General features: G+C 36.0%; 1 protein-coding gene across 1 annotated transcript in view; it reads right to left on the reverse strand.

Moving 5' to 3' along the window:
• zcchc7 (zinc finger, CCHC domain containing 7) overlaps nucleotides 1–14,408 on the reverse strand; it is a 69,973-nt gene that overhangs the window by 9,379 nt on the left and 46,186 nt on the right. Inside the window, exon 6 of the mRNA XM_079812033.1 lies at nucleotides 12,613–12,648. Within this exon, the coding sequence (XP_079668159.1) occupies nucleotides 12,613–12,648 (36 nt within the window). The remainder of the gene's footprint in view (nucleotides 1–12,612; nucleotides 12,649–14,408) is intronic.

Here is a 14,408-nt window from a genome sequence, read left to right on the forward strand (position 1 = left end):
AAAGGATTCCTCTCTGGAGAAGCGTTAGTCTTTCCGCTCGCAAATTCCTCCATGTAAATAGTGAATCCGTGTGCGCGCGCAACTGGCTTTTAAAGGGAATGGGAGACTCTGATTGGTTTATTTGACGTTACGCCCAAAACACACCCATGACTCATTAAGAGACTAGGTACAACCTTTTTGGACCATGCACGTGGCGCACCGACCTTTAAGCTAGCAAAAGTGGATTCGGACACGCCCTAAGTGCACATGTGCTCAGAACGTTAAAATGGGGCCCCAAAAGTTTGAGGTCAGTAAGATTAAAAAATAAAAAAAATAAAAATTTTTTACTATTACTATTTACTATTATTCAGCAAGGATACGTTAAAATTTATGAAAAGGGACAGTAAAAACATTTAAAATGCTACAAAACATTTCTATTTTAAATAAAGGCTGTTTTTTTTTTTACTTTCTACTGAAAAAATATATCATGGTTTTCACAAAAATATAAACAGCATAACTTTTTTCAACATAGATAATATTGAGAAATGTTTCTTGAGCACTAAAATCATTTAGAATGATTTCTGAAGGGTCATGTGAAACTGAAAACTGGAGTAATGATGTTGACAATTTAGGTTTGCCATTAAATTACACTTCAAAATATATTGTTATTTTTCTATTTTAATATATGTAATAAATAAACTTTTAACAAACAAACTTTTGAACGGTAGTATATATCTTTTTCACATGCTCCCATATGAACAACCACTCAATAATTAGACTGCTTTAAATGTTGGAAGTCTTAAGCACACATAACAGTACACAATTCTTTATCTTTTTGAGTTTAGCATGACAAAATTAACGACTTGTGGTCCAGCGAGTCAGGATCAACTCCAGCTGAGTGAGTGAATGAGTCGCTAGACTGATTCAAACAGATATTTTACTAAATCCAAAATCGGATATTTCAATATTATTAAAAATAATAATCTTGTACGAGTCATTTGTTCACAAACTGGACTGTTCTGGTTTGTTTGTTGTCACATGCAACTGGCAACTTGCATATATATATATATATATATATATTTTTTTTTTTTTTTTTTTTTTTTTTTGAGCTTCTGTATTATTTCGCGGTTTCTCTCTAAAAGCTAAAACATTTTCCCCTGTAGACTCGGAAAATGCTGTCTGGGCATTTTAGTAGGATGTTCCATCCATGCAGATGTTCAAGAACAATTAGGAGATTCTCTACTTCCCAATCCCACTAACAACTAAACATCAATGTGCTAAAAACCACTGACAACCACTTACTACATACTATACCTAACTGCACAAGCAAGCAAATTTTCCTCAGAAAATGCAAAAAATCATGATCTTCCACTTAACCAGCTTTCCACATGCCTGCTTTTAAACCTCCCTTACTCCATCAGTGTTTCTTATGCTCCTCATTACTCACTACCTTGTTATCTTTCTGTTGTTCTTTCAACCTCTGTCTCTCTCTTCCTCTCTACTGTACCTTCACCATCCATCTATTTTTATTTCTCTACACTTTTTCATTCTTGCTGATATCTCATGCAAATTGGTGTTTAGGAAGACCCTCCCCACCATCACACCTACGCTGTGCCCCCCCTCCCCTGACCTTGAGCTCTTGTTATCACGCTTGTGCTTGATTGTGGCGGAAAAGGGAGGAAGACTGACAGGGGGAACAAAAAAAAAAGACGACCCCTCCTTCATCCGATCCTCTGTGCATAAGAGCTGCTCTGTGGCACTATTAATTACCTCTCTTTAGTGTGTGTGTATCACCTCTATCTGAAAGGATTATCGGGGCAGAGGGTGGCCTCTGATATGTTTGTGTTTCAGGGCCAAGAGTCACAGAGAATATTCACACACACACACACACACACACACACACACACACACACACACACACACACACACACACACACACACACACACACACACACACACACACACACACACACACACACACACACACACACACACACACACACACACACACACACACACACACACACACACACACACACACACACACACACACACACACACACACACACACACACACACACACACGACCTTGTACAAAACTGCATTCACAAATATGTGTACATTGCACCACCTTTTTTAGTAAAAGTTGTGACATAAAATGCAGCATTTTTTCCCCCTCATATATATTTGATTTATGCTATTTTAGAGTGAATCTTATTTGTAGCTTCAAAATATATCTTACAACATCCCTCATTACTACTGTAGCATTTGGGTAGTTATGAAAATGCCAAGTAGTGACAAGATGCATCCTACAGTGACATGTTATATTTCATCTAAAAAAAAGTATGCAGCTTTTATGACTTTATATTAATTATATCATTAAAAAATAAATATATTAAAAAAAATGCTACAGTAAATAACATTTAACTTATACATTACATTACATAACTGTACATTATATTTATAACTTACATTTTATTTTATTTATTGTAAGTACCATATTATTTGTTATCAGTGATGTACATTACGGTGTTACAACTCCTTTTTACATTTAGTTTATATTTATAGCATTATTTTAGTCTCATGTGTGTGACCCTTAACACCATGAACTCTTATTCATCATGTGACTTTCTTGCGCCACCTGCATTATTTTGGTGGTTATTATAAGTGCATTTTGAGGTAAAAGGCAGACTCTGGTATATTAACATTATAACTTAACGAAACATGCGGTCAAAAGTTGTAAAATATACATTGTCATTTTTTATGGCAATATTTGGAGAACCAATGCTGCCATTATTTTCTGTAAATTAAAACTTTTTTACAGTATGCATGGAATATTTGCACTTTTTGTTAATTTGTTAAAAGATTTCTAATGAAAGCAATGGAAAATGGAGGAAAAACCATTACAACAATAACTAGAACTGAAAATACACAACGTTTTATGTTTTTTTATGTAATTGATCTGGTTACAATGTTCTCTGTGTAGAAATCTTATTAAATTAGACTCAAGTCGAACTGATTTTGGTCAACAAAGAGTGCAATACAAATTCATGTTCTGACTTTGTTTACACAGTTTCTGGGTTAATTGAACAACATTTATCTTACACTGTCAACAAGCAACCAACACTATATTTATTAAAACCAACTACAAAACAGTTTGAACCATTCAGGCTGATTTATGGACCGGTTGCAATCATGATAGGTGGGCATTATCACATTGAGTAATAAGCCAATCATAATGCTATGAAGGCACTGCCTTCCCTCGCATGACTCTTTTTCCATTTCTCCCCTCATGCTTGGTTTCTACGAGAACATAATGCTCAAGAGAGGCCAAAGAGATGCTGTCTCTCTCTGAAAGCTCATCTGCTGGTGTTACAGTTGCTGTTGGATAGTGTTACAAAGATGAGTGCTTTGCACAATATTTCTTCTTGTTTTATTATTGTACTGTTGATTATTTTCACATCAAATGTTTTAAAGAGGCACCATCTCCCTTGCCTCCTCAAAGAAAATGGTCCTCATGCCCACAAAAATCCCAGATTTAAGCAAATAAAACACACATTTACGCACACACACACACACACACACACACACACACACACACACACACACACACACACACACACACACACACACACACTGGGCATCCTGGCAACAGTACCTCACACCTTGGCTACAGGCGGACACAACCTTAATCCTTAAACCCACATCAAATTCAAACTGTTTCCAGTGTAATCACAATTCAAACATGCACACACAGTGTAAACAGTCTTTGTGTGCTTGGTGGATTAGGGAGAGGTGGGAGATTTGGGGTACATTTTGCATACGTAATAGAAAACTCTAGAGAACCCCCCAGAAGGACAGGAAAGGGATGGGGCTAAATAGAAATAATGAGAAGATATTCACCATTTTCATCCAGAAATGAATTCAATATATGACACTCCACAGAAATACAACACTCATTAGACATGATTAATGAAGAGTACAGATTAAGAAACCTAAGAAACCATAAATTACCTATGCCTCTTTAGATTGAGAGAGTGTGTGTGTGTGTGTGTGTGTGTGTGTGTGTGAGTGAGTGAGTGAGTGAGAAAGAGAGAGAGAGAGAAGAGAGAGAGAAAGAAAGAGAGAGAGAGAGAGAGAGAGAGAGAGAGAGAGAGAGAGATGAGAGAGAGAGAGAGAGAGAGAGAGAGAGAGAGAGAGAGAGAGAGAGAGAGAGAGAGAGAGAGAGAGAGAGAGAGAGATGAGAGAGAGAGAGAGAGAGAGAGAGAGAGAGAGAGAGAGAGAGAGCTGAATGCAAGCAGATCAGGGCTCAATTTGCAATTTGTGGGAAGAAGAGATCCAGAACCTCCCGAATTCCCTTTCACATTACAATCTAATATGTTTTAGGAAAAATGTTGTGTATACGGATGCACTGATATTAAAAATTCTATACCAATAAGCTGATAATTATGATCATGTGTGGACAAATATAAATGGATAAATAGCTATTAAAATTCTATACAGTTTTGTCTAAATAAATATTAAAACACTAAAATCTAAAATCAATTGTTTCAAATGCTACAAGTAAATTTGGGCATCCCGACATTATAATGAACAGTTTGAGAAATGGATATTTAAAGATTTGCTGAAGAGTTTTTAAAGCTTTAACCTTTCAGTGTGTTAGCAAAGGTAATCTAAGGTAACAGCAGCAAAAGTAATTTAAAATCTAAACTCTAAATGTGATAATAGTGGAAATGTCATGCATAATTAAACATCCACTAACAACAACCAATATATATCCAATTTTCACCAATGAAATACATTTAAAAAAATGTCACATAAATGAGGGCTCGACATTAAAAGCCTGTTCACGTGCCAATCTGTCATTCACTTGTCCGGGTAAAAAATTTGCTTGTCCAGAATTTTTGTAAATATAATTTATTCTGAATCAATATTCTCACCAGTGTTCAATCAGCTTTGACATATTTAAATCTGCTTATTTGTGATATTTTTACCTTTTATTTCCATAATCTTATTAAATATAGGTTATGCTTCAGCTTTCATTTTATATTCTTAAATGTGATATATAAATTAATTTAGAATAAGACACTATGTGGCTGTTACCAATCCAATTAAATAATTTACACTGAAAAAATTATGATTGTTTTAAATATTTTTCAATGTACAAATAAGAAATGCTATCATATGAACTGTCATATGAAATCAGTGTCATTTTTAGTCGTGTAGGTTTTCAGGAAAACAGCACTCTCTTGCTTATAAAAACTCCACAATTTGTAATTTTAACCGTGTATGTTAACTAAGTTTCTTTGTGTGAGAGACGCTCATTTGTTTTGATTTCTCCTCCTGAGGCTGCGCGAGCGTCAACAGCCCAAAATGTTCATTACGTTATTATTATCCACTATGGATCGCCACTTATACTAATAAATGCAGAATCATTCTTGGATTTTGGTGATTCCTAGTTATTTTTTTGTTATTGACGTTTTACTCAGCTTGTCCGGTCGGGCAAGTAAAATTCTCTTTCACTTGCCCCTTTAAAAAAATCCACTTGTCCCGGACAAGCGTTAATGTCGAGCCCTGCATAAATATTACAATAAATGCAATATAATATACATAACTATGTTTTCAGTGGTGTATAAAAACCTTACATAAATGTACCGTTATGTTTTTAGAATGAGCCATTTCTATCTACATACACTGCGGGTCCCCTTACAGTGAAGTCACTATTTTGCGGCGTCATGTTTCTACATTAGCACTAAACGGACAAACTGCTCTACAGAGCGCTAGCTACTCTCTGCTGTCTTAGGCGACGACTTTGTCCTGTGTCGGCCACCATAGCTTCTCTGTGTGCTTCGAGTGCACCTTTAATATTGTTTGTAATTTAAACTCCAATTTTTGCTTTAATTGAAGTTGTCAAACGTAATCATAAAATTTGGAAATTGGGTAGTGGATTTCTAGTTCCCACTTCCCAGCATGCTTTGCATAGGACTGGATAAGGAAAATATATCTGTTGAAATTACCTTATTTCGTTTGTTTTTTAGATTAAGGAAAGTCCGGTTAGTGTTTAAAGACCCAAGTTTTTCAAGTTTGTAATGTTGTTTATCTATGTGGTGTTTTTACAAAAACGCAGTTTGAAATCGCCGGTGCAATGGTTTCTGTAACAGTAGCAACAAAATATTAGCTTTTTGATAACATAGTCAAGCTAAAGACTAATAATATTAATTACCGCTAAGTGTCCAACGTTGCAAGGAGTGATACCATCGTGCAGTGTTTACTACAGTGACGTTGAGCGAGTGGATCTCTGAGCTGGTGTGAGTGAGTGGAGGTGGGGATAATTTACATATTTACACACAGTCGTGTCCACCCAGCTTTCAAAGTATACTCAACCGCGGAAGTATGATTAACCGTGCATGCGCTGTTGTATGTGCACCATCTGTGCCCCCTCAAAAATTGGGCTTCACGTGGACAGGGTGTGCGGACGCCTGCGAACCCTCCTGATGACAAAAATTACATCACGCGGACAGCCGAACTATACTTTGAGCTTTAATAATCAACTTAAAAAATTTTGTTTCCCACAAATTATTAAATTCCACTAACTCAGTATATTTTCTTGGTTGAACACAATTTAATTCGAAGTTGTCAAAACAATTTTTTTCTCTACATGTAGGAAAAACTTTAAAACTGACTCAAACCATGCACCTCTATGGAATATGTTAAGCCAAATGGTTTATGTATAATATCATTAGAAAACAATTGTTCAACAAAAAACAAAAATTGTTCATCTGTACTGAACAATTAGTCGAATTTTTTCGGCTATTTACATTATCTGGAAACTTACCACCCCTGTGTACTAACACTATGTCAACCCACCTGTTAACATCCTCTTCATGTTTGTTTCACTCTAAAATATTCCATAAATGAATAGATGCAAAGAAATGCTATGAAGGACGCTCTGACCTATTTCTGGTCTCAGCTGCAGACCGTATACTCTCCCGTCTCTCTCAGTTCAGTAAGAAGTGTGTGTATACGTAGAGGCGAGAGAGGCTAACAGATAAACATTTTTTTTTCTATTTTCATGCCAGCTCCTCTTGCTTTTGTAATTCAAATGCAGACACAGGAAACTGGCAGCCAAGAGGCACACACACTCTTACACGGATGTGCGGCCATACACACACGCCTTGTAATGCTATCGACCCCTGGCCTGTCATGCAATGCCACACACACCGGTCTCTCTGTGCCTGCCTTCCAACTGATAACCAGAAGCCATCGTCCAAACCAGCAGAGGAGTGAGAGACTGTGTGGGTTTGTGAGTTTAAGAGAGACACAGAAACAGAGTGAAAAAAGAAAGTAAACCGGTGCGTAAGCACTGTGTCTGTATCAGTGATTGAGGAGTAGGCATCTAAAGAGATCATAATATTTTCCTGCAGTGATTCCCTAAACTGCTCACGGAAAATGAAAGAGGACATTATATTAAATTAAGATTTCTGCATCATGACATGTAAATGTAATCAAAATACCATAGATTATCAGAGATGTGGTGTTGTAGGAGGTGTCAGAGAACCAATTTCGAATCTGCTCAGGTCTTTCCCAATCCCACACCCCTCTTCTTCCCAATATTACCAGTAGCATTTTCACTTTCATATTTGATAAAAGGCAAAAAGCTCTTAATTTAAAAGCTGGAATTAAATAATTAGTTTATAAAGAAAGCCCTTGCAATGTCTTTAGCTTATCTGAGTTTCAATGAGCGCAACACAACAACAAGGAAGAGATAAGAAATAACTTGCCTAAAGAAGCCACACAAAGAGATGAATGAATGAATATGACAAAGTGAAAAAAAGCACAAAACTGCTACAAAACTAATGTCTACTGAAGCATTTTGAAATTTTTCCCGCAGGTGGCGTCACCACACAACATAGCATGATGACACTTATGACAGTTCATAAACAGAAAAGCAATATATATATATATATATATATATATATATATATATATATATTAGGGGTGTAACAATATATTGTGTCACAATATATCGTAATTCAAAAAAAATTAAACAATATGTATCGTGGATAGTGACAATCTGTATTGTGTAGAGTTCACCCAAAATGAAAATTTCTGTGAGAAAAAAATTCAAGTTTACAGAGTTTTAGTGTCAGTACTACATTACACGACTATAGATGTGTTGAATAAAATGTATAATAATGCAATGGGGGAATATTTGTGGGTCCTGATAATGCCAAATGTCTTTTGTTACCACAAAAAGTGGCCTACGTTATTTTAAATATATCTAGTCAGTGACAGACTGCAAACATATTAGTCTAAAATAACTCTGTATTTTCAGCTTTAGAATCATGAATATTTTAATTCTGGTTTCACCATTTAATCAACAGTACTTTTTTTGTTTACCTTTTACCATATGTCTTGAAGTATCACAATAATATTGTATCGTGAGTGATATGTATCGAATCGAATCGGGTTTCGTTACACCCCTACCATACTAATATGAAAAATGTTTTCATATGAGTGATTTCCACAAAAAGTATTTGCAGCTGTTTTCAACTTTGATAATAAGAAGAAATGTTTTGTGAGCAGCAAGTCTGCGTATTAGAATGATTTCAAAATATTGTTTTCCAGTATTTCCAGTAAAAACGTAAAATAATCTAAGAGACCGCAAACTAAATCCTCAATTCTCGCTCACAAGCACACATCCATATTCATTTCTCAATTGATTGAAACATTTTTCCTCTGAACTCATGCCTTTTAGAGATGGTTCCACACAGAAATCTTAGGCTCTTAAAAAGCAGCATAACAGCTTTATCTGAGCGCTGTGCTTCGACATTTTCCCTGAGCTGTTCCCTTGGGAGTCGAATCGATACAAATACTCTAAATAAACTGTGTCAGATCCTTCTCCATGTCTCACGGACAGTGTTCCTCTTCACTATAAGAGAGAAGTCGTCACACAATTTACACAAATGTCAGCACACACACATTCATAAATGTTTTTCTGCCAATCAGTGGGGACCCTTATAAGTGTTTATGACATTGTGATCCCCAGAGTTTATTGGTCTATTTGTTTCACCCATCTTATACCAGGCAGAAATCGTATTTTTTTTTAAAAATCACCTAGAAAAGTTATAAAAGCAAAATCATATTATTAAATAAAAACTATCATCTGGGGACATTTTTTCAACCATATCGGTCCTTGAAATATGGCTAGATCTCACAAAAACACACATAATCCTAGAACAATGTTCCACTGCTGTAGTACCTCCTCTATATCAGTAGATGGTGCTGTATGTCTATAACACCAACACATACACATCTATGTAGACATTTACAAACCATATACAGTATTTGCTTCCTGTTTAAACATTTGAACAGGCTGATTCAAGCCCTTTCTATCTCCTGATGGCATAAGGTGTAACTAAATGTACAATATATCTGCAAAAAAATATCCTCTATTGTGAACAAGAAATATTAAATGTTCATTTTAAGGTTTTCAGACCATATCTGGCTCGCTTGTGTAGTGTCAAAATAAAATCCAAAAATGTTCATATCATCTCTGATGACAGCAAAACGTTTTTGTTATTGTTTGCCGATGATTTTCTCTTTAAATGAGTTGGATGGCGCAAATTGATCAAAATTGAAAATTGAATGCAAAAACGTATGCTAATGGTTCAATTAAATTCCATTACAGTGTAAAGGATTACTAGGCTGATCAGTTTGTGGAAATGGGGGATTTTAAAAAGAAGTAATTGCTCACCAATATCCTCTTAAAAGGTTTGGAATCCGTATCCCCTTCAGACCCGTAATATCTCAGCCAAAACATAAACGCTATGCAGTGCGCTGCTAAATACACCTAGCCATCATGAAAAATGTGTACAGAACATGGTTAAAATGGTATTTTGAAGATTTTTTGATGTCCTTACTGATGTAAACAGGTCGTGACCATATTATAAAATAATGCGGCCGTAAAGTTTGAATAGAAGAATGAATAGAAATACAGTATCATCGCACCAAACATCACATTAGTCCCAGATGCCACATTTGCTTTGTAAAACTTTCACTCTTTGCATAGCTTCTGTGAACACTCGCACTTCTCTCTGTCGGTCTCCTTTGGGTTTTGTGGCAAACTTAGTAGAGTTGAGTGGTTGTTTGTTAGTGAAGACAGGTGCAGGCCTCATCCCCACACACTCACACACACACACACAGTATAAACAGACCCAGTAGAAAGGGACTGGTCTGACAGAATGCCTTTTCACACCTGACTGGGCCTAGCATAGGGCGACAGGCCAGAGCTCCCAAAGCATGACACACAAAACACACACACACACACACACACACACACACACACACACACACACACACACACACACACACACACACACACACACACACACACACACACACACACACACACACACACACACACACACACACACACACACACACACACACACACACACACACACACGGGTATCTGTACTGTATTTAACTTTGAGCCCTCTAGACTCCAGGATAGTTTAAAGGCCTTAAAGACCGTCTGTTGAGGGTGACTCAATTTAAGTACCTACACACACAAACAGAACCAGGGCAAGACCCAGAGGATGAAAGTAATGCACAAGCAGATGGACTCAGCCCAGCAGAACCGAGTGGACCTGTAGGAAACCATCCCACGCTATTTCACACCAATATAAAGCCTTCAGACTCGGACGACAGTCCACATATGTCGCCCACGCAAACAGCAATTTACTGTGACAGCAAAATGCCTTTTAGCCAAAACAGAACTAATATTTTGTTCTAATTATACAGTTTCCACCGAAATACCATAATTATTTCAATTATAATACTAGAAAAAAAACGTTAATAAAGGATCTTCAAATTGAGTAAAACTCTTTCTTTCTATTTATTTATTTGGTGTTCCTTATCTGATTTTTGTTTCAGGACAAAATATAAATATCAAAATCACACCAACAGTATAAAAGTATCTTAATTAATCTTGCGAAGGACAAATTAAAATGTCCCAATATTAATACAATTTAGAAATTAAAATGCATTAATATTACCAAGCATAAGCCTATTAACATGGAAGATTATTAGCATATAATAATTGAGCTGAATATAAGATTATAAAATAGAAATTATGAACTATAATAAAAATAAAAATGCTCATATTCAGCCTGTCATGTAAATAAGTTTCCATTTATACATACAGTATATATGTGTGTGGAAAATTATCATCATATATATATATATATATATATATATATATATATATATATATATATATATATATATATATATATATATATATATATATATATATATATATATATATATATATATATAATACATACACATTTCGTAAAACAAGAAGAAGAAGAAAAAAAGAGAAAATTGTGGACTTGGGTTTTATTGTAGGAAATTATTTTATGAATCTATTTTAATTCAAATGTTACTTAGCTACTGGCATTCATTTTTCACAGTTTAATTGTAGAAACAATAACTATGGTAGAAACCACGATACGCTTTTCAAGGAAGGATAATACTATCAGTTTCCTTCTTTGTGCTCTGAGCTCAATCAGAACAAACTCAGAAAACACACTTTTTATTCAGCACTGAGGAACAAAACCATAAAGCTGAGAAAAGGTAAAAGATTTTTGAAGACTTTTAACCCTCCACGCAGCTCTTTAACAGCCCTAGAGGCAACATTTTCTTTTCATCCCATCTTTCTTTTTTTCCCTCTCTCTCCACTCTGCCACCCAGCGCACCAGGCTAGCGCTAAATCTGGCCTTTTCATTAGGCAGGCTAGCTAATTAGACTGTGTGTGTGTGACGGGTCGAGTGACTGCTCGGCGCAGCGCGATGCTGGCAGCCCATTTCATGCTTTATCACGTCTTTTAATTGACAAACAACCTGCTCTTTTCTCTTAGGCTGAGGTCTATATTCCAGGACTCTGCGCGGATGTGTGTGCGTGTGCAGATGTTCCAGCGCGCCCCTTGACGTTTAGCTGTGTGTGTGACTGTCACATGCCTTCTCACCCTGGTGGATCTTTGGGGAGAAAATGCTCACTGAGTTTGCCAATTAACCACTTTCAGATTGTTCTGTGACAAAACGCATACACACAGATGCAAATACGGAGAAATGCACAGAGCGACTCAATAAAACTTGTGTATACAAATCATGTAATTTTAAGGAGTCTCAAATTCGCATTTTAAATTCAGTGTATTAACTAACTTTATACACTTTAACACAAAGCCAGTTATTAAAGCAGCCCTTTGCGGCGGATAAAAGTTGATCTCTCCTCCGCTTAGACACACCACCAGGAGTCCACCATTTATACACATTCACACAAAGGCAAACCAGCGGGAGTCTTCTCTCTGCAAGCCACAATCACGACTAATAGTGCTCATGAAGAATGTGTGTGTTTGTATACATGTGAGGTTTTATTAGACACAAATATGCTTTGCCTTTACTTTTTTGTCACAAAGGACTCCAGTCATTTGCTTAATTCAGATGCTTAACACAGTCAGTCACCTGGAATTCCCTCAGGCAGATTCTGTATGCATTCATGGTGTTCGCAGAAGTTGTCTTCACATTTTATATGAGAGACATAAAAACATATGGAAACAAATCTTACCGTAAGATGGTACTGTCTCCAGATTTCTGGGCAGGCCTGTTGAGAACAGAAAAAGTAATTGTGAAAACCCAATGATGTATGCGTTTCAATGATCAGAAACACAAATAAAAATAACCACACAGATGTTAAATGACAATTCCACAAAATCCATGAAGTGATTCAGACATGAAGTTGAGACCTTCCTCTATTATTTCGATCTCTGTTTTTGTTTTGCTATACATTTCCGAGCTTTGTATCTTCATCTTTGATTAAATGTACTGCAGAAACTAACTAGGGCCTATAAGGAAACTATTCATGATCTAGTTGATGTGTATGGAAGGGTTAATAGTGAAAACCAGTTGATGAAAGTACATTTTAAAATGTAAAGTTAAGATGAAAAGGAAATCCAGGAAAACAAGAGAAGATGAGAGAAAAGAACAGAAGGCGGAAAATGAAAATGGAAAAGAGAAAATGTAAAGAACTGAGAAAAAGAATAGAGAAAAAGATAAAGGAAATGGAAAACTAGAACAGGAAAAAGAGAAAAAAAAGGAAGTGGAAAAAGACAATAGAACAGGAGAAAGGAAAAAGAACATAGAACAGGAAAAATGCAAAAGAAAAAGGAAAGGATAATAGTAAGAGAAGAAAGAGGTGCAGTGTTGACAGCTCAAGCCGTCTTAACAGACACTGAGCGAGGGTGGTTAGCGCATTTGCCCTGTGAGCTTCCTACATTTCTGTGAAAATTGAAAGTGCCGAGGGCACAGCAGCCGGACTCATTTATACAGTTAGCTTTTCATTTAACCCCACCTGAGAGCTTGGCAGAGGGGGAGGCAGAGGCTGTAGGGTTACCCTGCTGAGGGTATTAAAGGAAACATTCAAAATCTTTAAGAATCTGCTTTCCTTTCCCTCGCTCGCTGTGACTAGATGGTACACTCCACAGTGCCATATACTAAAAACATCTTTCTGAAATGATGAGTTCTACTGTTGTTTTAGACTAGTTTGAAGGCACCCAAAATGTTTTTGTTCTGGACATGAAATAAAGCGATGGCCATCTCAGTGTTGTTCTGTTTATCAGGAAGGTTTATTGCCTGTTGGTTCTCTAAAACCAGCTTTTGACAAAATGACCCTTTTTTATAGACACAAATCTAGAGGTATAGACAAATATTGAAGCCAATTTGAAGCAAGTTCATATTTTCACATCCAAATGAGATTTGTGGCAAACTACGGCAAATTAAGCACAAATAGTGTTTGCAAGGGAACAGTCATTTTTTTTCCAAGACGCGTTACAAATAGCCAAACATGAGAAAAGTTTAAATAAAAAATATGTTTGCGTAATAAGGAGAACACAAAAATTTTATCCTTTGTAAAAGGCCTTTATAATGGCAATATCAATCTTACATAGTCATGAAACTCAAATTTGAATTGAATATTTGGTCCCACTTTATATTAGGTGGCCTTAACTACTAACATTTAAATGAATAATTTGATACAATGCACTTATTGTGTACATACGTGTTTTACAATGCACGTACATTTGAAAAATGACGTGTGTAATTACATATGTAATTAATTTCTGTAATTACATTTAAAATTACACTGTTGACAGTTCCCTTACACCTAAACTTACCCATACCACCACACCTGTCCCTAACTTTACCAGTATCCCACCTCAATATCAGCAAAAGTTTTTTGCAATACAATATGAACACAATAAGTACACTTTTTTTATGTAAGTGCATAGTAGTTAAGGCTCCTCGCTATTTTTTGAGTTGCACACAATATATAAAAATCGGGGTTCAGACTGTCTGTGCTCGACATTT

This window comes from Gobio gobio (genome assembly GCF_949357685.1).
Source record: "Gobio gobio genome assembly, chromosome: 3".
NCBI classification, from domain to species: Eukaryota; Metazoa; Chordata; class Actinopteri; order Cypriniformes; family Gobionidae; genus Gobio; species Gobio gobio.